The sequence below is a fragment of the Neltuma alba genome, unplaced genomic scaffold (assembly GCF_004799145.2).
Source record: "Neltuma alba isolate B1F8T4 unplaced genomic scaffold, ASM479914v2 tig00005275_pilon, whole genome shotgun sequence".
Lineage (NCBI taxonomy): Eukaryota > Viridiplantae > Streptophyta > Magnoliopsida > Fabales > Fabaceae > Neltuma > Neltuma alba.
In genome coordinates this window covers 187,244-209,719 of record NW_021634044.1, presented here as the reverse complement: position 1 = coordinate 209,719, position 22,476 = coordinate 187,244, and the positions used below count along the sequence as shown (strand labels likewise).

Below are 22,476 nucleotides of genomic sequence, written 5' to 3'. Positions count from 1 at the left end.
GAAGGAACAAGAGAAAAAGCCCCTTTTGGTTGAATCTAATTTAAATAAGTTACAAAATCAGAAAAAAATAAATATAAAACCTTGGAAAATATAATGTGGAAGGGGGAAAAGTAGAACATATTCGTAACTCCCCAGCTCCTAATCTTCTTGACGCCGTGACGGTTAATGGATGGAAAGTTCACACCTTTCCCTTAGGGCAAAAGTTAGCGAAACAAGTGAAGGGCTTTATTCGGTCAAAGGGGAAATTATCACTTTCAATGGCCACCAAGCCAGAGCCATCGTTAAGAAACTTGCCATGTCGGCCTCATCTGCCCAGTCATCAGATTCTTCACTGCTGGGCAGTTTTACGAAGGAGGCCTCCCTATAAATTCAGAACCACATCGCCGTATCGCAATTCAAAACCAAGACACAGGCTCTCACATCTCAGCTTTGTTCCTCATACTAAAGACAGTGTGTGGTTGCGTTAACCTAAAACAAGCAGCCATGGGAGGCAACAACAGGCAGAGGAAGTCTTCTTCAGGCTTCATGTCTGTGTTCAACGTGTTCAAATCCAAGAAGAACAGAGGAGGCCACTACGATTCCTACGACGACGGAATGAAGGCTCACAAAGTGTGGCCCAGTGATCAAGACAGGGGCCGTTGGGGGGTCGCTGAACCTGGGATTGACATTAAAGCCGAAGCTTTCATCGCTCGCTACAAGAGACGCGTTTCTGAGTCTGAACGCTTTGAGATTGATCCTCCTGCAGCAGACGCCCAGTAATTTATATTTGTTTATTTCTATGTATTGCCGTCTTTACATCCATATTCCTTCATGTTTGTACTTATTGTAATAATTAGTTGGAAGTGAAAATAGATAAGGTTTGTTTTATTCCTTGCTTGGGTTCCATATTTCCTTCTGCCTTTTTCAAAGCAAGGCATAACAATGAATAGGCTACAATCAAATCAAAGGCCGCTACAAAGGAAGGGTTAGAAAAACAGGTTTCCTCGCCACAGACCTTCAGTTGAGTTGCCGGAGATAAACGTTGAACAAAAACAACGAAGCGGTGAGATGTGAGAACTAACGAGTAAAAGATCAAGAATGAGGGAAAATAGCGTCATTATTGAGGGTCTTCAAGTTTTACTCGACGCAAGCTAAAATCTCCATTTTTTTTAATGAATTATTTAAAAAATAATTATTTAAAAAGTCAAAAAAATTATTTTTTTTGCCATCTTAAAATAATAAAATTAATCATGTCGGTCTTCCAAAAATATAGTTATAATTTTCCGACATATACTTCATCACGCTATTGTAGTGACCGTTAATCATGGTTAATATTTGCCCAAGAACACAGAATTTATATGCCTGCCGTTAGCTAGGAAGATGAGGAGTTTTCTGTTACTCTGAATTAAATCAATTAATGCACGAGTACATATGTTTGTCGCGTGTTGGGACCGCCTGGGAGCCGAGGAAAGGAGAAGTATTATACTCAGCAGTCGGTACCCGTGGTTTGCAGCCTGTTTGGTAAGGCTTTTGGGAGAGAAGAAAAACAAGTCAATAACTGTTTATCACAGTTTTTGATAAAAATTATTTTTTCAAGTATGGTTGTAAAAACACCTACAATTTATATATGATTTATACAAAAGTAGTTTTTTAAAATTAAAAGACATTTGTACTCTTATGTTTATGTTATTCTTATGCTTCTTTCTATATATTTTTTATATTTCCTAATCAATTTTTAGTTATTTATTTTTAATATTCTCTTAAGTAAAAATAATTTTAACAGTTTTTATAATATTTTTAATTTTTAATATGATTTTTAATTTTTAATTTATAAAAATTATGCAAAATATATTATCCAATTAATTATGTAATATTATTTGGCTCAAACATTTTCACATTACTATGATTTCTAATTTGAATATATTTTATTCATTAAATATAACTTTTTCCTATTATGATAATTTAAAATTATTATATTTTGTAAATTCATATTTTTTTATTATTTAATAAAAGTCACACATATTTTGGTCATTCTACAAATAAACTTACTTATTTAATTATAATCCAAATAAATTTTTTACTCGACAAACTAACTTTTACAAAATCAGTCCAAATATAAATTAAATTATCTAATCTAACTTTTTACCTAATCTAAAGGTTGAAAATAATTACTGTTTTCAATGCTAATCCAAATGAACCTTGAGCATTGAGTTTTTATTATTATTATTTTTTAAATAATTTTGAGTATTGAGTTTTTTTTCCCCATAAAAAAACCTTGATTTGGGCCCAAAATTTTGAGCTCCGTTATTCATTATCCTTCTCAGGTCATATTCCACACCTAATCCCATCATCTCCGCTTTCTATAGTATTTTTTTTTATTACCACTTTTTCTAAAGTAATTTGGATTTTTGAACATTGCGATAGATGCTGCTTGAAGATGGGGTTAAATGTTAGGGAAGCGGGGTTGAGTCTAGAACTGTCTTGTAATTAATTCTTAGAAACAGATATGAGATTGCCATCATGTTTCCTGAAAGAACTTATTCCATGAAAAGTTTTCTTTTCCACTCCTGTAATCAAATCCTCCTTCCCTCTTCCATCTTTCTCTTTATTCTTCCAGGAATAAAGTACGATTTTGTTACCATAAAAGTTGGGCTTTCTTTTTGAAAAATACTGAGTTTTCTGCAACCGAAAAAAATAAAATCTAACAACAGGAAAATAATTATTCGTGAAAGCATGGGCTAGCTGGAGATGGTGAGCTAAAAGCTACCGCTGAGTAAAATTGCAGACAATTGGGTGAAAACAATAAGCAGCAGATATCTTTTTCCTTTTACCTGCTCATGTCTTTACATCTAATCCCCTATTCAAGAAATTTTTCTCATTATGATTATCACAGTCACAACTATAGGTCGTCACATGCCCACTCACAATGCAAGGTTTCATAGCTGATGATACTAAACTACAGGGTTTTCCGCCTCTCACCCAGCACTTAGATTTCAACTAACTTGTGCTCTGAAAGTTTCTGCATGATTCTTCAAAAATAATTCTCCTGCTACATTCAGGAGAACTCAGAAAAGTGACTAATTATATATATATACTCCTCCGGTCCTTAATATAGGACTCAATTATTGAGTTGGTTTTGGTCCTAAATATAAGACCCATTTCTCATATTTATCAATTTTCTCTAAATTACCCCTGTAAATACTCCCTTAATCATAATCAAATAAAAGAGGGAGAGGGGTATTAAGAAAGATGATTATAGTGTTTTAGAAAAAACGTGTCACATTTTTTATAATTAACTAACTTATCTAACTTCATTAATCTAATCAAATTAGTTAAATGAGTCTTATATTAATAACCGGAGGAGTATATGTTTTTAACTCTGTTGCCGGCAGAACCAGAATGGTGATCTAAACGGATCACAGCAAGGCATGGCTGAAATAAGTGCATGTTAAAACCAAGGCTTTGAGATGGCACCTAAGAATTTTATTTATTCACATACACACGTGTGTGTGTAGTTGCTGCACTATATAGGACAAAAGGAGCGATCAAGCAGGCAGCACATGTGAACCGTCCAATTCTGAGGGTATCTAGAACCTTTACTAAAAAAATCCCCCCTCTATTGGAGAGAGGAATATCTTCACTAGCTTTCCTCTCCATTTTTTCTTCGCTTAATATTTTACCATTAGATCAAGTTTCAACGACTAAGATTTATTATGTAAAAATGTCATTATAATATCAAATTTTAAATAATAAAAATATAGGTAGATAAATTTATAGTATTTAAATTTGATGTGAATGGTTTACCAATTGTAAATTTTTATTATATCTAATATTATTATAATATTTTTACTTAGATTTGAATCTCAACCATTGAAAGTCAATTCAACAATAGAAATATTAAGTGAACAAGAGGTGGAAAGAAGAGTTAGTAGAGACATTCTTCTTCTCATCTATTGTTTTTTCTTGGGACCAAACCTGTGTGCATTTATTTACATATCTTATTTTACACATGTAATTTGGAAATGCTGCTGTCAAAATTCCGCCCAACAAAACGAGCTCATTAAGCACGATCAGTGTATATAAAAATTTCCTACTAGAGATAAGTATTTTTTGGTGAATAAGTGAATAAATGTTTGTTATATTAATTAATGCTCATAAAATAGCAGAACAAAAGGCGCCTAAAAATAGTGAGAAAATAAGTATAGTTGGATCTTTTTTTTTCTTTTCTTTTGTAGTCCCTGTTATGTTTTGACTTTGTTGAAGTAATAGTATCCAGTATTTGTTCCAAAAAAAAAAAAAAAGAAAAGGAAGAAGAGGAGAGAAAATCACAGGTGGATATATTGTCTTTCTAACTTGACACACATACAATGAAGTGACCGTGGAAGATGGGACAAAAACGAAAAAGGTGAAGCATTGGAGGATCTGAATCAGTTAGGTGAGAAAGCAAGCCATAGAAACCACCCAAAGGAAGTCTCATCAGGTGGTATCCCGGAAAAAGTTGAAGCCATACGAATATAGCCCATAACTATGGATGGTCAGGAGTCCCCGGTCGTTCCTGCAATAAAAATGCTGTGCAGTACTCAATGCATCATTAGCTTTTGGCCTGGCATCCACCTACTTGTTGTGCTTTTGTTTTTTCTGAATCAAAAATAAAAAATGAAGGATATATGCGGAGATTATATCCCTGCTCACCGTAAAGAACACAGCACCCTGTATTTTCCTACCCTCACCGTATTATTACCCTTCCTCTACGCACCCCATGTCATAAAGCAATATGGTGTGCAGTCCAAACTATTTCAATAGTCACTTGAAATATTCTTATTTCTTAGGGACATAACACGTAGGAGGCCAATTGGGTCGATTTGTGTTCAAAATAAAGGGTTGTATTGTCATATTTGTGCCCCAATATGTACGGAGTTTCTCAATATTGGGCAAGTAATACCGAACAGGTTAAAGAGAATTTCTTGGTGTTTCTTGGACGCTAGTTGGTGCTCAGACCAAAACAGGCTCCTTTGAAATAAGTTACAAAATCAGGAAAAAAAATAAATATTAAACCTTGGAAAATATAATGTGGAGGGGGGAAAAGTAGAACATATTCGTACCTCCCCAGCTCCTAATCTTCTTGACGCCGTGATGGTTAATGGATGGAAGGTTCACGCCTTTCCCTTAGGGCACAAGTTAGCGAAACAAGTGGAGGGCTTTATTCGGTCAAAGGGGAAACTATCACTTTCAATGGCCACCAAGCCAGAGCCATCGTTAAGAAACTTGCCATGTCAGCCTCATCTGCCCAGTCATCAGATTCTTCACTGCTGGGCAGTTTTACGAAGGAGGCCTCCCTATAAATTCAGAACCACAACGCCGTATCGCAATTCAAAACCAAGACACAGGCTCTCACATCTCAGCTTTGTTCCTCATACTAAAGACAGTGTGTGGTTGCGTTAACCTAAAACAAGCAGCCATGGGAGGCAACAACAGGCAGAGGAAGTCTTCTTCAGGCTTCATGTCTGTGTTCAACATGTTCAAATCCAAGAAGAACAGAGGAGGCCACTACGATTCCTACGACGACGGAATGACGGCTCGCAAAGTGTGGCCCAGTGATCAAGACGGGGGCCCTTGGGGGTTCGCTGACCCTGGGATTGACATTAAAGCCGAAACCATCATCGCTCGCCACAAGAGACGCGTTTCTGAGTCTGAACGCTTTGAAATTGATCCTACTGCAGCAGACGCCCAATAAGAAACTTCTTATTTATATTTGCTTGTTTATATGGATTGCCATTCTTACGTCCATATTCCTTCCGGTTTATACTAGAAACAATAATTAGCTGTACTCACAGCTTGATCCTGCCTCAGCAAGCGCCCAATAAGAAACTCAATATGTAAATTTGTTAATTCCTATAGATTGCCATTTTCAGTTCCATATCACTTCTAGTTTGTATACATTAATAATAATAATAATCATAAAAAGCCCAGTGAGTTCCAAGAATTCGCTCTGCTTTAATTTACAATTTTATATGGCGGGTGCTTTTATGTGAAGTGGGTGTGTATTTATTTGCCATTATGACTGTGTGTGTGGTTTAGTTGGAGCTTCAACGACTACGCCTTCACTCGTTGAGATCCATTGCAATATAGTTGGAGTTCAGATCAATACACGAATTCATCGACATCAATATTGTTAATTGCCATTCACCAAGCTGTAGACAGCATCTAATTTCAACAGCGGGGCAAACAGCAATGTTGAAACGGTTTCAGTTCTCATAATACCAGGCTAGTTAAGAAATCTGTGATTTGTTGACGAGGAAAAACCTGAGTGAACTCACCAAGACGTTCATGTAAATATTTTCAACTGCGAATACGATGGATGACTGGTAAACTGCACCTAATTACAGCACAGGCACAAACGACAACGTTAAAATGGTCTCATTTATGAGGTATTCCAATGATTGCTGGGGTTGAGATTGACAGTGAATTTCTGTCTGAGAATCCCTTTTTTCTGGTATCGGGCAATAAAAGGAGCGGTTGTTAGTTATAGGGATTTGATGCTTAAATTGTTCAGAGCATGGACAGTTCCGCGTGGGCGATGTCTGGTTGTAACTATAACCAGGGACACAATTAGTGACACTGGGATACATCACCTTGAATTTAGTGATTTGAAAAACAAAAAAAAGATGGGATTAATTGCTTGACAAGAGTGTTATTGTTGAAGAATTAAATGAACGCCGGCTCTGGGAATCCTAGAGACTGCTTGGAAGTGAGGTCGTGGTTTCTTGGAAACTATATCGTGCGTCGTACATGTTTCATTGTCGACCTTTCACTTCCTTTATTCCTTCCTTAATCACCATTGCTTACTACCAACCGCCTTACTTTTAGGATTTGTTTGGTTCAATAGAGGGAAGGGGTTTTGTTTAGTTGGAGGAGAGGGGAAGAGAAGAGAGATTTCTTGTTTGGTTCACAAGAGGAGGGGATTATAAATTGACAAATATACCCTTATCTTTATATTTAGACTGATTTATTCTTTTATTATAATATTTATATCAAAATTATTATTTCCTAATTTATCAATTTCAAAAAAAACCAATTACCTCACTTATATGTGATAAAAAAAATGAAATAAAAGTAAAATATAGATGAGAAAAGTGAATAGGAGAAAAAAAGACAAGACATTAACTATATAATAATATCCTCCACATATTAGGAAATAAAAAATATATATGATATTAACAGTGTCATATTATAATTATAATATATATTAATATATATAATTAATTAATATATTAACATATATGCATATTATATTTGTGTGTATGTGTGTATATAACTGAGCGACCGCGAAAAGGAATACGAAAGTAATCATGCGAAACCAAAAAAATATCAAAAGGGCACCACTGGAATATTCAAAAAATAGTATGAGCATATTTGTTAAGATTCTCATAATGTTTCTCTCCCCTCCAAAAACCCCCAATTTGGAAGGGGGGAGGAAGAGGGGAGGGCAGCACAAAAAGACAAATTTTTTTAGCTCCCCTCCCCTCCTTCCAAGCAAACACATCCTCCCCTCCCCCTCTCCTCCCCTCAAAAACACCCCAACCAAACAAAGCCTTAGGGCCTGTTTGGTTTGAGGGGAGGGGAAGGGAGGGAGGGGTAGGGGAGGGGAGGTTTCATCCTCCCCTTGTTTGGTTTGATTAAAAAGGAGGGGAGGGGAGGGCATTTAATGATCCCTTGTTTGGTTCAAGGAGGGGAGGGATAATAATAATCAATTTACCATTTTACCCTTACATATTAGTTTATGTTTTTTATTGATATATTATATAAATTAATTTACATCTTAATTTAAATTATATAATTTAATAAAAATTCAGTCTTATCATGTTAATATGTGTATTAAAAAATTGGTATAGTAATTTTTTATTCTAATTAATATAATAATATATTTAAAATAATCAAATTAACAAATTTTATATGCTATAAGAAAAATGAAATTTTATTTTCTTTAGGCTATCTTTTTTTCCAGCTTTAAAATATATTTAATAAATAATATATTATAAAAAACAATTAATTTTATAATATTATAATTTTTTATTTAAATATTTTTTATTTGTAAATAATTTTTATAATATATTTTTTATTTTTTTACTTAGGATAATATATTTTTATTTGAAATAAATATTATAATAATATATTCTATGGGTAGAAGTGGAATATTAAAAAAGCCATAAGGGCATAATGGTCCAAAATTTTGGCTCCCCTCCAAAAACCCCCAATTTGGAGGGGAGCCAAAATGGGGGGAGGGAGGGGAGGGGACATTTTAGCTCCCCTCCCCTCCAAAATTTTTAACCAAATGAGGGGAGGGGAGGGGCTCATTTTCCCTCCCCTCCCCTCCCCTCCAACCAAACACACCCTTAAGGGTCAATCAAGCTAATAACCCTTGTTCAAGCCAAACGTATATGCGTCGTGCAAATGCATCCAACCAATGGCTTTCTACTTGGCGGAATGGGATTCCTGTGTTTGGTGACCATTTGTTCTACTCTAATTTTGTGTTGGCGTAACATTTCTGGTGCGAGGAGGAAATTATTGATGGTACTAAATGTACCGGAGATGTAAATGCATCCTGAAACTGAATCACTTGCTGGGCAAGCTTCGCCTTCCACAACATTAGAGTATTGGGAGGAGAAGAGAGTAGAATCACAGGAGAGACAACAAGAGTTGCTGGAACTGGTTAATTAAAACTGTAATCTATTATCATTATTATTATCCCGCCATGTCAGCTTCCTTTGAACCAATTATATGTTCTCACTCCTCATTCATCATATTCTTCCCTCTTCTCTCCCTCCTGTAGCTTTACAGATCAACCCTCCACTAATGTAGTTTAATTTAAAATAGATCAATGACAAAATTCTTTTGTCGTTTCCACTAATATGTTTTCTTTTTCAAACTCCACTTTCCACCATTTTTGTACACTAATAATATCTTAATCCCTCGACTTGCAGAAGCCCTTTGTGTGTGATTGGAGATAAAAAATGCCCTTATCTGTTATCTCTGCGGGGCCATGCCCCGTTCTTTTGTTATGGTAAAATGAACCAATACATGAAGGAGGAAAAGATTAAAAAATTGCGGTAACTGGAGATAATGTTGGATTAAAAGTAATAACCTCCTTTGAGCAGTGAGAATAATCCGTAGAAGAATGACAATTAGGGGAGTTAACTAGGTCTAATTATGGCCAGCCAAATCTTCTGTTATGCCTTGGCAGTGTCTTGTCCCTGACATTTACTGAAGATAATTCACCGGTTCAACTGTTCAATGTTACCTGCACAATGAAGTACAACCAGTTTTGAAGCTTAGAGTTCACGGTGTCGCCAAGTTTTATATTTCCTTTCTACAAGAAAGCATCTTTTGTTATGAAGTTCCACACACAAAAATGACAAAATGTAAAGTTCTTTTAATAGGTTTTGTGTAAATTCTGCGCTGACCCGCCAGTGTTGAAGCTGAACTCTCACACCAACCTTCCATATTGCTTCCCAAACCATAGAATTGTCTTTTCTTCCATTTCTATCACAAAATTGGAGAGCTGAAATCCACCTAATCTAACCCCCTGTTTGTAGAGATTCGATCTTCCCATTATATATTGTCTTTTCTTCCTTTTTGTCTCCCCCCAACACAATTTCCTCCCTCCATATATAATTAAATGAGGATGCGACGTTAAAAGTTACTTGTACGCTAGAGTTATGTAGAGTTTTTTTTTGCATTAAAGGGTTTGGGAATATGAATGGTGCTTAGTGATTGTCCATAGTTGCATGCTATGTTAGTAAAGGTTCTACTTCTCCTAAGATACCCTCAGAATTGGATGGTTCCCATGTGCTGCCTATTTGATCGCTCCTTTTGTCCTATCTAGTGCAGCAACTACACACACGTGTGTATGTGAATAAATAAAATTCTTAGGTGCCATCTCAAAGCCTTGGTTTTAACATGCACTTATTTCAGCCATGCCTTACTGTGATCCGTTTAGATCACCATTGTGGTTCTGCCGGCTATATATATATATATATATATATATATATATATAATTAGTCACTTTTCTGAGTTCTCCTGAATGTAGCAGGAGAATTATTTTTGAAGAATTCTGCAGAAACTTTCAGAGCACAAGTTAGTTGAGATCTTAAGTGTTGGATGAGAGGCGGAAAACCCTATAGTTTAGTATCATCAGGTATGAAACCTTGCATTGTGAGTGGGCATGTGACGACCTATAGTTGTGACTGTGATAATCATAATGAGAAAATTTTCTTGAGTAGGGGATTAGATGTAAAGACGTGAGCAGGTAAAAGGAAAAGGATATCTGCTGCTTATTGTTGTCACCCAATTGTGTGCAATTTTACTCAGCGGTAGCTTTTAGCTCACCATCTCCAGCTAGCCCATGCTTTCACGAATAATTATTTTCCTGTTGTTAGATTTTTTTTTTTTTGGTTGCGGAAAACTCAATATTTTTCAAAAAGAAAGCCCAACTTTTATGGTAACAAAATCGTACTTTATTCCTGGAAGAATAAAGAGAAAGATGGAAGAGGGAAGGAGGAGTTGATTAGAGGAGTGGAAAAGAAAACTTTTCATGGAATAAGTTCTTTCAGGAAACATGATGGCAATCTCATATCTGTTTCTAAGAATTAACTACAAGACAGTTCTAGACTCAACCACGCTTCACTAACATTTACCCCCATCTCCAAGCAACATCTATCGTGATGTTCAAAAATCCAAATTACTTTAGAAAAAGTGGTAAAAAAAATTATTATAGAAAGCGGGGATGATGGGATTAGGTGTGGAATATGACCTGAGAAGGATAATGAATAACGGAGTTCAGAATTCTGGGGCCAGATCAAGGTTATTTTTATTAGAAAAAAATACTCAATACTCAAAGTCATTTAAAAAATGACAGTAATTAAAAAAAACTCAGTGCTCAATGGTATGTTTGGATTAGTGAGAGAAAAAATAATTTATTTTCAATACGTTAGATGGGGTAAAAAGTTAGATTAGACAATGTGATTTATATTTGGATTGATTTTTATAAAAATTAATTTATCAAGTAAAAAGTTTGGATTATGATTGAATAAGTAAGTTTAATTTGTACAATGACCAAAATAGGTATGACTTTTATTAAATGATTAAAAATTATGAATTTACAAAATATAATAATTTTAAATTATTATAATAGAAAAAACTATATTTAATAAATAAAATATATTTAAATTAGAAATCATAGTAATGTGAAAATGTTTGAACCAAATAATATTACATAATTAATTGGATGATATACTCTACATAATTTATGTAAATATCAAATAAACAAAAAATTAAAAATTAAAAATATTATAAAAAGTGGTAAAATTATTTTTATTTAAAAGAATATTAACAGTGAATAACTAAAAACTACTTGGGAAGCAAAAACAATATATAGAGAGAAACATAAGAATAACATAAACATAAAGACAAAAATATCTTTTAATTCTAAAAAATTATTTTTATACAAGGTATAAATAAGTTTTAGGTGTTTTTTTAATTATACTTAAAAAAATAATTTTTTACTCATAAATCAGATTAGTTAAAAGTTATGACAAATAACTTTCCTTATATTTTTTCCTTCCAAAACGACTTACCAAACAGGCTGCAAACGGAGTGTGTACTGACTGCTGAGTATAAAACCTCTCCTTTCCTCCGCTCCCAGCGGCGGTCCCAGCATACGACAAACATTTAAACTCGTGCATTGATTGATTTAATTCAGAGTAATAGAAAACTTCTCATTTAAATTCTGTGTGTTCTTGGGCAAATATTAACTCTGATTAACGGTCAGTAAAATAGCGTGATATCTGGTTAAAAAAAAAAAGTACAATAGCGTGGTGAAGGAAATATATATCGGAAAATTAATTATATTTTTTTGAAGACCGACATGATTAATTTAATTATATTAAGATGGCAAAAAAAATAATTTTTTGAATTTCTTTTTTTTTTTTTAAATAGTTCGGTGAAGCCTTCAGGGCATGGGTTAGTTGGAGCCTTGGAGGCGTCATGCGTGCTTTGGGCGGCGCACCAGGACGAGAAAGAGCGTTGACCAAGCTAACCCATGTACCCTCCTAGACAAGACAAGGAAGAAACACCATATGGTCAGTCAGAGCGCACCCACCAATTCTAATGAAGATTTTAGCTTGCGTCGAGTAAAACTTGAAGACCCTCACTAATGACGCTACTTTCCCTCGTTTTTGATCTTTTACTCGTTAGTTCTCACATCTCACATCTTCGTTGTTTTTATTCAACGTTTATCTCCAGCACCTCAACTCAAGGTCTGTGGCGAGAAAACCTGTTTTTCTAACCCTTCCTCTGTAGCCGCCTTTGATTTGATTGTGGCCATATTCATTGTTATGCCTTACTTTCAAAAAGGCAGAAGGAAATATGGAACCTTAGCAAGGAACAAAACAAACCTCTGACTCAAAAGACTAGACAGAAAAGCGTATTTTCGAACTCAAATCACTCTCCAAGGGTTTGTGACAGAGACAAGTCCAGCGTGCGCGCTGATAAAAATTATACATTTATCCTAGGCTGAACAAATGAAGCCGTGAGAGAAAAGGGAGTTATGCAGTTGTTGAATGTTCAATCAAACCTTATGACCCATCTACTTCACATAAAACACTATTGTTGCAAATACACATGCTAAAACAGGGGGAGTCAATCAATAAATCTTTTTATTAATATCTATTTTCACTTCCAACTAATTATTAATGTAAGTACAAACTTGAAGGAATATGGATGTAAAGACGGCAATACATAGAAATAAACAAATATAAATTACTGGGCGTCTGCTGCAGCAGGATCAATTTCAAAGCGTTTAGACTCAGAAACACGTCTCTTGTAGGCAGCGATGAAAGCTTCGGCTTTAATGTCAATCCCAGGTTCAGCGACCCCCCAACGGCCCCTGTCTTCATCACTGGGCCACACTTTGCAGGCCTTCATTCCGTCGTCGTAGGAATCGTAGTGGCCTCCTCTGTTCTTCTTGGATTTGAACACGTTGAACACAGACATGAAGCCTGAAGATGACTTCCTCTGCCTGTTGTTGCCTCCCATTGCTGCTTGTTTTTGGCTAATTAACACAGTCACGCGCTGTGTTTGCCTGAGGAAGAAAGCTGAGATGTGAGAGCTTGTGTCTTGGTTTTGGATTGAGGTATGGCTGCATGGCAATGAATTTATACTGGGGGGAGGCTTGCTCGATGAAACCGTGAGAACAGTGAAGAATCTGATGAAAAAGAGTAGGAGCATATAATTGGGTGAACTGAAGCTGACATGGCAGGTTAAGAAACGACGGTTTTGGAGGTAGCAAAGCACATTTGTTGTGGTCCGCTGGTTCGTACTTGGACCAAGACAAGGTTCTTGCAGGGTTCTCCTAATAATGCACTCTTGTTGGCTCTCCAGCTTCTGTACTTTCTTCTCCTCTCACCTGAAGATTCACGTTATTATTCCCACTTTCCTCCTTCTCACTTAACGGCCCCTCATTTCTGAATCTGCATCGCTTGGTACGGTCATTGCCAATTATTTCGACGCACTTTAGATATTTTGGTTTTTTAACCCATTTGAACTTTCACCTCCGAGTTTCGCAAAAATATTAATAAGGAAAGGGTTTTAAATCGGTATGATGCCAGCTTTTTTTGGCCATAAAATATGATAATAATTAATGTATTGTGCCTCATACAAAAACTTTTACTGGGAGAGGAGCAGAAATATTACACCGAACTAAACGACAAGTCTATAACAGTACAGACGACTCTTGTTAAATTGGATGCTTTCTCTTTCACTCTCTTTTCTGGAAAATCCTGCAAAGTGGAAGGGCCTTTGGCGCGTTTGCACCAGCCATGTGGCTTTGACGAGTGCTTTTTTTTTGTTTGGCTGAAAAAGGTGAAAAAGTTGGTAGTGAATGGTGGTTGAGATTTAAGAAAGGAATATGGGACGCGCGAAAGGACGAACTCGACAAGGAAACATGAACAACGTACGACATTGTTTCTGATGGAAACTACAACCCCACTTCCCTGAAAAGATGTGAGATTCCAAGAGCTGTCATTCATTGATCTCTTCAACAATCATGCTTGTTTTCTTGTCAAACAATTCATCAAGATCGTTTCAGGTCGGTTAAAATGCAGGTGATCTGATGGATCAAACTATCATTCGCCGTATCAATAGATGGTAGGTATACGAAGAGAGAAAGCCGTGCGTGAATATTGTGCATGGATTGAAGCATCAAAACCCTGCCACTATATATGGGAATTCTCCATCACGTACTTTCCTCGAAAAAGCCAAAAATAAGAGAATCTATTCGTCAAGCGATCTTAATTTTCAAGTGCCTCACCCCGCCCCCCTTTTCTCTCTTTGCCGCGCTCATGAGCAGAGTTACTGAGTAACGTAACCAGAAATAATTTATGTGATTATAACTTTTCCATTGCCAGGTTCTTTGTATTTGGAGAAAAACTTGCAACGTTGGCTACCAAATGGACATTCTCAAGTCTTGCTCGCGGTTGTGGTGAGCGCCAAATTGAATAAGTGCAGCCAAACGGAAGAGAAGAACGTTGAACAGACAAAGTTATTCACGTTGATGTTCTTTATTGCGATTCAAAAACAGTAGGGAGTGATTAATTTCAATTCTCAGAATACAAGATTCCCTATTTCGTATACTTACTCGCGCAAAACAAGACAAGTACTACAAAATCTGATATCCATCTGAACAAACGAGTTATTCATATAAACATCGCTTATTGCAATTCACAAACGACAAATCAATATCTAATTACAACACAGAGGACATCCTAGTAAATAATTAATTATTGCTGGGGTTGAGCACAGTGAATTTCAGACTCGGAAACCCTCTGCTTGTATTTGGCAATAAAAGCAGCGGCTCTCACATCAATGCCAGGCTCGGCCACACCCCATCGACCTCTGTCCTCATCGCTAGGCCACACTTTGCGTGCTCTCGTTCCTTCTTCATAAGCATCGTGATATTGATGGCCTCCCTTGTGCCTGCTGGATTTGAATATGTTAAAAACCGACATGAAAGATGATGACTTCCTCTGCCTGCTCCCTCCCATGCTTCTAGCAGTAGTACTAGTGGGTTAAAGTAACGAGAAGGAAGAACACTGGGTATAGCAATAAAATGGACAAGGACTTGAAGCAACTGTGTGTTGGTTTGTGTTGCAGATGGGAGGGCTAGGACGTTTCTATTTATAGAAGTAGGCCGTCCTCTGTGAAACTGAGACAGGGGTGGCATAGGAGAATCTGATTCATCATACGAACGGAAAGACCATTATTGAACTCTACTTTCCACAAAGGCACGTTTGTTCTCCTCCGCTGGTTTCTTCCTTGACTTGTGCATTCATCCTCTTTCTTGCTGGTTCTCTTCACTCCTCACCCTTCATTGTTGCTTAATGCGCGTTTCCTGCTGCCTCTGCAATTCACTTTGTTGCACTAGACTTGCTTTAACTTTAATCGGTTCAATAATTATATTCTTACTATTTAACTAACCAGTTAGCATTATGCTACCTAGTTTACCAAACCTACATATTCTCGTAAGGTCTTCTTTAGATTGATATATCGAATGTAAGTAATTTCGGCAGACGCTTCGTCGTGATCTCGGAACAACATTAGAATATCTTACAGATATCAAAGCATATATGTGATATTAATTATAGAAGAAAATAGTGCGCATCAATACGAATGTATCAGTTGGACGCATTAAATATTCAAGAAGAGCGGATTATAAATCATGTGAAACATGAAAACTGGCTTTATTGATTTGGTTCGTGCACGTCCAAGGACAGTAACGTTTTCAAGAGTTTTTTAAGACAAAAGTCGATTCTCTTGTTGCCTTCTAAGTCACTCTTTGAACGTAGAAAGTCCTAAGTGGCTAAACCCTTGTGGGAGACAGCTGCATCAGAACATATTAAATTTGCATAAACCAGCATTGCAAGTTTTAGCATGCGGTGTGCCATAAGACATGATATGCGAAATTAGCAGTAAAAAAGTGGGTTGGAGAAATATCACAGAAATTAAATAAGCTTCCTGCAGCTTTCCCTTTTCTCGTATATATCATTCATTGCTCACAGGCTGTCGAGCTTTTTGGAATAGTTTGGCACGCCCAGCTTGCAATATTATTCCTCTCATTCTTTTCAGAGCACTAATATTTTTAAGTCATGTTTCCTTGCTGTAACGGTGTGAATATTTAGTTTAATTTAATGGTTTATATTTAGTTCTCACGCTTTGCATAATTCTAGAACATTATAAAGTAAAAATTTAGTTTCTGTATAATGGGCACAAAGAGCATTAATCCATTGGCGAATCTGCATAACACCAGGAAGCAAGAAAGCAGCTCAGTTATATTTGTTTTTATGGGTAAAGCTTCCAATGGGCAACAAAAGCGTGATTCTGTTAAAGCAATATATCTTCTAGCTAACACTCCTCCTTTGGTTGGTTGATATTTACAACTCGTACTTCTCTGGTCTTTAGCTTTCCACCATCAACAAAAGAGAAAAAGAATGAATTCTATATCTTTCTTTCAGGGATATTTCAACAAGAAAATATCTATGCCTCACTATACCTGGAAAAAAAAAAAAAGGGAGCTAAAAGTAAATTAGATCACTTTCTGTAGTAAATCCTGGGAAAAATGACAAAAAAAAAAGTTAAAAATTACTAAATACCAAATAAGAAATGTCAACAAAAATTTATTATTATTTATAAATTTAGTATTGTTAATACTAAATAAAATATTGTTACTGAATTTGATTTGAGATTTAGTCATTTCCATCTTTTTTTTTTAAATCCTGTTACTTGGTTTAGCACTGCTGCTTGATTGTAAAACACTAATGTTTTGTAGATAATCGCTAATCCCCCCAACTTTTATACCGTCTTTCTCTTGAAGCTTCGATTAATCAATCCTCGTTAAAAAAAAAAAAAAAGGAAAAGAAAAAGAATCCACATGAATCTGGCTTAAAGCACATGAAAACCAATAATATAAGTACTCCTCCGATTCTTAATATAAGACCCATTTAACTGATTTGATTAGATTAAGGAAGTTAGGTAAGTTAGTTAATTATAAGAACAGTAACACGTTTTTCCTAAAACACCATAATCATCTTTCTTAATACCCCATTTCGCTCTTCTACTTAATTATGGTTGAGAAAGTATCCATAGGGATAATTTAGAGAAAATTGATAAATATGATAAATGGTCTTATATTTAAGAGTAAAACCAACTCAAGAATTAGGTCCTATTAAGGACCGGAGAAGTATTATAAGAAGCCTACAATTGCTGTTTTAATTAACGGGTTGTTCTATATGTGAATTTTCAAAAATTCAAGGGATGTGTGAAAAAATAATCAGTGAAAATTTGTAAGGACGGAAGAGGAACCTTATTTGAATGATGGAGGGTGATACAGAGTTGCAGGGTGGAATGTGTAAAGGACATTTCATTGTCTGGTGGGTTCTTGGAATATCGTGTAGCGGAAGGCTTGGGCAGGCAAACCGAAACTGTTGCTACTCATATAGCAAGGAAAATAGACAACACAGAGAGAAATAAAGTTGAAAGTAAATAATTGGGATCTAAGTTGCTTTTAATTTATGCTCCCCCTTTTCTACTTTTCTATCTGTAGCATATATCCGTTATCGATCTTTTCTCCAATAATGATTACAACGAAAATAAAGCCATATAATTAAGTTAAAAGGATGGTCTCTTTTCCTTGTTTTCCAGGCGTGAGCGTGAAGTTCCGGCTTTTTCCAGATAACTGCGCTTCCCTGTTTCTTTTAATATGGACTTTCTTTCATAAATAAATTAAACAAGAAATAAAAGCAAAAGGAGAATAGTAGGTAATAAGCTCACAGGATTTAGATTGTGGGAGGTAGCCTTCCTTCTTTTCAAGTTTTCAGGGTTTGTTAGCTCAGGAATATAAGGTTTGGCACATGTCCCTTGTTGCGCTGTCAGGTCTTAACACACCACGCCTGCGTACGGAATACTGGTCCCCCCAGTGTCTGATTCCCATTTCGCCGTTTTATATGCGTTTGACATGATAATTAGTTCAGTAATTTGTAAGAATTAGCCTTTGATGAAATTTTTTATATGTATATCTATTATAAGGATTATTTTAAAAATAATAAATATGAGAGATAAAATAGATTGAAAATTATATTTGGGACCAAATTGAAAGTCAAATTGACTCTTCTATTAAGAATTAGAAGTGGTATATATTAGATGAATTATCACAGAGTTTTCTATACAGTACAAATAATTTTAAAAAGCAAATCATATTATTTATTATTTATATATAATAACTTGATATCTTATGGGGGTTCTAAAGTAACTATTATTGCTAATATTTGAAATCAGGATTTCCACCTTGAGGATAAAGCCTTCCCATTTCCATAATTCAAATTTGTCTTCAATTATTGGATTTTTTTTGGGCATGAAACAATCAAATTTAGATAATTATTAATTATCAATTAGCATGGTCATGATGTTACCAAAAAAATTGGCATACTCTTTTTTGGGACTAAAACGGGAACGTTGACGGCCCGTCTTTTCGAACTTTTGGGCCAACACCGTCAAAATCTCTGGTCCTGGGTTTTTCATAGGCCGACTTCATGTCCAAGCTGATAAACCCAAAATTCGCTCTGATCCAATAATACGACCTGGTCCATCAATCATGTTTTCGGCTTTTCGCCAGTTCCATCGACACTACGTCGTCTCGAAGAACCGATGTGGATCACCGTGGTCGGGATCACCTCCCCACACATCCGTGAGGACTCCGACACTCGTCTATAAATTAAGGTACTTGCTGTTCCAGATAATCCCTGATGTTCCTTCATGCTCCGGTATTCAATTTAAAAAGTGTTTGGATAGATAGAAAGTTATGATTTTAAAAATATTTTTATAATATACGAACGATTTATTAAAAAATGATTTTCAAAAACGTTTTTTAGAGTTAGGCAAACACCCTATTAATTTCCAATTACTGCTGCGTATGGTGCGGCGCTGCTGACCTTATACATAGTCTAGGGTTCTCCAAATCCCGCCAACTTTCTGACCATCTCCCAAAACGACTTCCTATGCTGGGTTTTCATTTTTTTTGTTTGCCCCTTTTTAAATGGTGAAAGATGGTATCTTTTGAGGTCTACTGATGTTTCTTTCATTCTTTGCACGGTCGCATGTTTATCGTCCTTAGACCTTCCTTCCAGTCGTGAACATGTCTTATAATCTTTATCACTGCAGTGGAAACTACTGCCGTGGGTGAAATCATAGAAAAATTGTTGCAGAATATATTAATTAATGAGTTCTACAATATTAAAGTACTGATAGAATTCTAAAAACGGATTCTACTCTAATTTCAAACATGATGTTGATCTATAAACAATCCTCACTATGAGAGGGTATGAACTCTGAAGAAAGAAATGAAACTCGAGATAATATTTTGAGACCATATATTGATTCTTGCACGAGATTGCCACCATGGTGTAATTCATTTAGAGCTGATTCACGCTATCTCTGAAAAAAAAACCAAAAAAGAGTTCAATCACTCTATCGCTCTGAATACAGCTCTCGAGTATGTTTGGATGCTATGAGGATGAATATTTTATTCTAGGGGCCGTAAACACGGACTCATTCACTTGCGTTGACGCTTGCCTGTCGTGGGAAATTATAGTTCCAAACCCTGCACTCATAATTTTATTTTGTCTCACAGGCTGTGATTTTGAACTGATCATGCTCTTTTTCTGAGTGTTTGACAAAATCCAATGCCCAATGGTGTTGAATTCAGATATTCAGATTTAGGTACAGCTTTTGATTTCTGAGCTGCATGATGTAATACATCTGTGCACCTACTTTGTTAACAATCTTTGTGTTGTTTGTTTGATTTTCATGACCTGGGTAGATACAAAATGGAATATCGGTGGACCGAGAGTAGGCAGGAAACTGGTGCCTGTGACAGGATGCAAGTTGGAAATGAACGGGTAATAAATTAATCTTTGAATCAAGTTGACTCCTCTTTGGTTTGCTCTTCTCTGGATGTCGTTAAGAAATTCATCTTGTAATACTGTTAAAAATTATTTGTATATCATGTCAATTGGCTTGTATTGTAAATACTCAACCATCGCTGTGATTTTCTACGCAATGAGCTGAATTATTTTTACGGACGCATGAAGACTCCCTTAGTGATGATATATCTGGGGGTTTCTGGTTGCCAATCAACCAACGGCCAACAGAAAATGTTGATCCGGATAATGTGGAGCAAGCATCATTAGACACTCAGCTAACATCATCAAATATCGGGTTCAAGCTTCTCCAAAAGATGGGATGGAGAGGAAAGGGTCTCTTGGAAAGGATGAGCAAGGTTATTGAATTCTTAGAAAACAAGTGATGTATTTTTATTGGTTTTGTATATTTCTAAACGTTGAGGAAAGTGATGTTTCTGACATTTAATACTGCAGTTGACCATCTGCATATTGTAAGTTGCTATTATTTTCTCAAGTCTTATCAATTGTTTGATCTCACTGAATGACCCGTGTGTGCGCTTGACTTTGACTTTAGGTGGGCACTTTTCCAGCTCTTTACTTTCCTTTCCCCCTTCCTGTTTTAATATTGGGCTGCTATATCTGCAGGAATTATTGAACCAATAAAATCTGGAATAAGAGATCCAAAATTGGGAATAGGCAAACAAGAAGAAAGAAACTTATGTCGAGCTAGAGGAGACAGAGGAAAATGTGAGGAAGCGGGAGGTATGATGTAACAATACTTTGTAGTTACTCTTGGTCCCAAAGTCATGTAGTAGCATAGAAGTTGATGTTTTAAATTTTCTGAAACCTGCACCTATTAGCAGAAGGCTGCATATAGTTTATATGCCTGTCTCCTTGACTAGATGGGTATGTCATAGGGAACCATCAACTTGGGAAGGTCTTGAGAATTTCCTACGGTTTGTATTACCTGGGGGCTTCTTCTGCCTGCTTCGTGCACATTATCAAAATCCAGGTGTTAGCAGAACAGGAGCAAAAAATTCAAGCTGATGTTAAAGTGATACCAAAAGTTTTTTATTGTGATCTCTGCAACAAGCAATACAAATTAGCAATGGTATTTTAAGCTCACCTGAACTCATATGATCACAATCACGGAAAGGTAGGCACCTGGGCAACTTAATCTAACTCTGATGTCAAAGTCAGTTCTAATGTCCCCCCTTACTGATGCAACTTCCCTGATGGGGGCTACAGGGCTTCAAACAAATGAAGGAAATGCATGGTGACAGCAGTCGGGATGCGAGGCAAAAGCGAGAAAAACAACGTCAAGAGAGAGAAATGGCTAAGTTCGCTCAAAGGTATCCCTTTGCTTTGGTACGTGATATTGTGCTCTTTCTCAAGCTTCGTATTACCTTCATTCCCCCCCCCCCCAATTTTTGGGTTGTAGATGGGTGGTTGGTGAAGGAATTGATGTCATCTTGGTAGCCTTCTTTCCATGTCATGTTGTGATTGGAATCTTTCGTGTCAACCAGTGCTGATGCGCAGAAGCAGCAACAGATTCAACAGCAACACGAAGAATCTGGCCCTGCTTCGGTTTCCTGTGAATCTAGAACTGCTACCGCCCATGCTGATCAGGACCAGCGGAAGACTTCGAAGTTTAAGTTTGGGTTTGCTTCGAAAGGCAGTGCTTCCAAGGTATGTCCAACTAAATATTTGATTATATTTACTGAATTTTTCTCATACATAATTAAATGAATGTAGGGTTTTGGGAGGAAGCCGACTATGCACCCCATGATGCTCAACCATGCTAGTGTGTTTTCCCCCCATACGTTGGTTTGTGAAACTTATTTACTGTACACATTGTCTCATTAGTTTTAACCCCTCTAATCTGTTCATGTTATTATGAACGATATGTGTGGCTAACACTATTCTCATAATTTTTCCTCATCCAATTCTTATAACTCATCTGAGGGATCTGCAAAGAAGCAAGAAGTTGCCATGTCTTCTATATTTAGCTGTGATAGCGACGAAGAGTAGTGCAAAGATGGTGTTGCAGCCGAGGGTCAGCCATGTAATATCCTGCGTGGTTTTGTTTTGTATCTACTGGTTTTTATCTCTATCTCGTGGGTGCGCCACTTTGTAGACTCTAGTACATTCTTGAATTTATATTTTTTGGCTTGGTGTGATCGATGTCAGCGTTTATTGTTGTCTAAATGCTGAAACATAATTGGATGGCCGGGTTGAGCCTTGGCTTTATTCTTTGGGCGGCCTTATTATTATTATTATTATTTTTGAAAGCAATTGGGAAGGCAACACAAATTTTATGATTATAGTAAGGTGGAGGGTGTCATTTTGATGAGAATGAGGAGGAGGGTTTTGGAAAAAGAAAAGGATGGATGTGCGGCAGTGAGGGACTTAGGACACTATCGACCCTGGGATCCCTTCAATTATCATTTATTTGTTAATATTCTGTCATCACTTTTTTAGATCTTGTTTC

General features: G+C 36.3%; 1 protein-coding gene and 1 pseudogene across 1 annotated transcript; both read left to right on the top strand.

Moving 5' to 3' along the window:
• The first annotated feature begins 416 nt into the window (after positions 1-416).
• LOC114747319 (uncharacterized) lies at positions 417-5,962 on the top strand. The gene is made up of 2 exons (XM_028935632.1): positions 417-565; positions 5,367-5,962. Exons 1-2 carry the CDS (start codon positions 484-486, stop codon positions 5,711-5,713), a joined length of 429 nt encoding a protein of 142 aa, XP_028791465.1. The 5' UTR covers positions 417-483; the 3' UTR covers positions 5,714-5,962.
• Positions 5,963-18,679: 12,717 nt separating this feature from the next.
• LOC114747288 (G patch domain-containing protein 8-like) lies at positions 18,680-22,016 on the top strand (annotated as a pseudogene).
• Positions 22,017-22,476: the final 460 nt, after the last annotated feature.

Coding starts and splice junctions, on each gene's coding strand:
- LOC114747319 (XM_028935632.1), top strand. CDS start 484: ATGGGAGGCAACAACAGGCAGAGGAAGTCTTCTTCAGGCTTCATGTCT. Junction 566..5,366: donor CAAATCCAAGAAGAACAGAG/GAGGCCACTACG, acceptor ACCAAGACACAG/GCTCTCACATCTCAGCTTTG.